The sequence below is a fragment of the Emiliania huxleyi genome (assembly GCF_000372725.1).
Source record: "Emiliania huxleyi CCMP1516 unplaced genomic scaffold EMIHUscaffold_235, whole genome shotgun sequence".
Classification (NCBI taxonomy): Eukaryota; Haptophyta; order Isochrysidales; family Noelaerhabdaceae; genus Emiliania; species Emiliania huxleyi.
Genome location: NW_005200291.1, coordinates 123,535 through 126,478, shown reverse-complemented (window position 1 = coordinate 126,478; position 2,944 = coordinate 123,535). Strand labels below are relative to the sequence as shown.

Genomic DNA, 2,944 nt, shown 5'->3' with positions numbered 1-2,944 from the left:
CGAGCGCCGGCGCGTAGGTCGCGACCGACGCGCAGCGCGGGCCCGTCGCGAGCACAGCGCCGCGGGTGCCGTGCTAGCCTTCGATGGTATGAAACAAACGCAAGGCGGACACACGCATGGCGCATATCGCTCTCGGGCCCACAGACATCCCGCACACCCGCCGCCCCCCGCCCGCGCGCCCGCCCCGGCCGGGAGAAAGGGGAGTGACAGTTTGGGACGGCAACAGAACGAGTATCTTGCACTCCATGTGAAAGAACGCAGAGAAAGGACTGGGGTGGTCCGGCCCACAAGTCCGTCTCATGGCCCAACTGACCGATCTACCGCCCTGAACACTTGCGCCCCCTCGCTCCCAACCCATCCATCCACCTCGCCGAGCCCGAGAATATGCCGAGGTGCGCAATCTCGGCCGCGCCACGCAATCTCGGGCGATCTCGCGCTATCTCGGGCGATCTCGGAGCCGCGCCGCGCTATGTCGGGCGAACTCGGAGCGCGCACACACACGCACACACACGGCGAGCGTCGCGCAGCGGCACACCTGCTCAAAAAAGGAAGGGCCTGGTTGGAGCAAGTACGCGTGTACGCCGAATTCCCATGAAAACCCTGTCAGTAGTCCACCCTCGGGTATGTTCGTAAGAGCCACATACACTGAAAACAAGTGAAAAATCGCGCAAGGAGAAAAAATCGAAAAAATCGGCGCCTGCGGCGGGCCATATAGGACACCGCCCTCCCATCAGCCATCTCCCCCCCGCCGATCAGCCCCTTGGAGTGTGAAGGCTTCGTAGCCCTCCGGTCTACTATGAAGATCCGCAGGACTGGAGCGAAAAAAAGCAAGCGAGTGCCCGCCGCCATTGGGCATGTGGGCCATGGGTACCCTCTATAGGGCCCCCCGCCTTGCGCCTAGCGCCTTCCCCCAGAGAGCTCACGTAAGGAGCACAAAGCAGTGCGAGACAGGGAAGAAACCGCTGCTCCCCGCCCTGTGCTCGTACCTCTCTTAAAAACACCCCATGGCATGTGACGTGACAAGTGACAACCCGAGGCGTGTACTCTCAGATCTCCAGCAACTCCAAATCCTCCTCGTCGCTGGCCGCGCCGTCCACCCCACCCGCCTCGTCGTGCGCGGCGCCTCCCCCGTGTGCGCCGCCCCACGCAGCCTCCTCCTCTTCCATGGGCTCGGCTCCGCCGCCCGCCGCGAGCTCCGCCAGCACCCCTGACGCGCCGGCCGGCTCGCCGATCGGCGGCAGGAGAGTCGACGGCCACTCACCGCAGTTGAGGTTCGGCGCGTCGGCGGCGATCGCGGCCGCCATCGCCGCGAGACCCTCGCTCAGCTGGGGCCGCTTCTCCACCAGCAGCTTCATCAGCCGCAGCTGGATCGCGGCTGCCGGCTCGCCGTCCGCCGCAGGCCGCTCCCCCACGGAGCCCGAGAGCGCGGCGCGGAGTTCGTTGATCGCGTCCAAATCCGCGCGCCGCAGCAGCCACGGCAGCGCAAAAGCGACCGCTCGCTCGCCGTCCGCCACCTGCGCCGCGATGGCTCCGCCGGCGGCCGGAGCCGCGTCGGCCGGCGGCGCGAGCAGACGGACGTGGCGAGAGAAGGTGAGGGCGAGCAACTGCGCGGCGCCGGCGGGCTTGGCGGGCAGCAGCGTCGCGCCGTGGGCGAGCAGCTTCTTTCGGTAGCCCGCGCGCGACCATGCCGTCGCGAGCAGCAGCCGCTCCTCTGGAGACGGCTCCGCAGCGCTCAGCACCGCGCTGCCCGAGTGCCACACCTGGGCCAGCGGGCAGCTGCAGCAGATCAGGGGTGTGCGGGCGGGGTCGCCGCTCGCTCCCTCAACCCTCCTCGCGCCTGGTCGACGGGCAAGACCTCGGCTACCCCTCGGCCCTCGGCTACCCCTCGGCTACCCCTCGGCTAAACCTCGGCTCAACTCGGCTACAACTCGGCTACAACTCGGCTTCCCCTCGGCTACCCCTCGGCTACCCCTCGGCCACCCCTCGGCTACATCCCGCGCCTGGTCGACGGGCAAGACCTCGGCGCTCTCGCCCGCGTCGTCGTGCGCTGCAGCAAGCCCGGCGGGAGCCGCCCCCTCCACGCCGCCGGCCGCCGGCTCGGGAGGCGCTACCGCGGCCGCGTCCTCGAGGCAGGTGAGGCGCTGGAAGCGCAGGCGGCAGGCGTACTGCGGCGCCTGCAGCCACGCAGTTCCGACGGGCTGCCTCGTGGTTCCGTCGGCGCCGGTGAGCGGCACCGGCAGCGAGCCGCGCATGCCCGCCATCCGCAGGGCGAGTAGCGCGCCCTCCTGCGACGCGAAGGAGAGGACGGCGGACGTCTGGAGCGAGAGGGCGCCGTTGACGTGCACGCGCGACTTTGAGATGATAGACTGCTCGAGCTTGCCGCACGGCTTGAGCGCGGCGGCGAGGTTCGCCTGCGTTAGGTGGGCGCCGCCCTGCGAGCCGGAGCCGACGATGAAGGCGACGGTGCGGCTCGGGTCGAGCCGATGCCGCGCGATGTCGGCGAGGACCGCCGGCGGGCAGGTGGTGCGACCGAGCGCGAGGTTCGGCAGGAAGGCGGCGCATAGCAGCGCCTGATGGTGGGCGGGGGTGGTGGGTGGTGGGTGTAAGGAGGAGGCGCGCAGCAGCGTGTGGGCGGGGGTGGTGGGCGGGGGTGGTGGGTGGTGGGTGTAAGGAGGAGGCGCGCAGCAGCGTGTGGGCGGGGGTGGTGGGCGGGGGTGGTGTCTGTGTGTGGTGGGCGGGTGCGCGTGTGTGTGTGGTGTGGTGGTGTGGAGAGGGGCTTTGAGGCGTGTCGGGCGCGCGGCGTCGGGAGCGCCTCTCGGGAATAAGGGGGGGGGGGGGGGGGCTTTGTAGGGGGGGGGGGGCCCATGCCGGGGGGGGGGGGACTTCGATCTCCCCTCTATTTCGGGGGGATCTCGGGGATTCCCCAACGCCCTCAGGTTGACCA

At 69.8% G+C, this 2,944-nt stretch overlaps 1 protein-coding gene across 1 annotated transcript in view; it reads right to left on the bottom strand.

The window, feature by feature from the left end:
* Window positions 1-905: 905 nt before the first annotated feature.
* Window positions 906-2,944, bottom strand: part of EMIHUDRAFT_468957 (hypothetical protein) — a gene marked incomplete at its 5' end in the record, with an annotated part of 5,430 nt that continues 3,391 nt past the window's right edge. Inside the window, 2 exons of the mRNA XM_005779173.1 lie at window positions 906-1,760; window positions 2,235-2,570. Coding sequence (XP_005779230.1) covers window positions 1,047-1,760; window positions 2,235-2,570 — 1,050 coding nt within the window. The 3' untranslated portion in view covers window positions 906-1,046. The remainder of the gene's footprint in view (window positions 1,761-2,234; window positions 2,571-2,944) is intronic.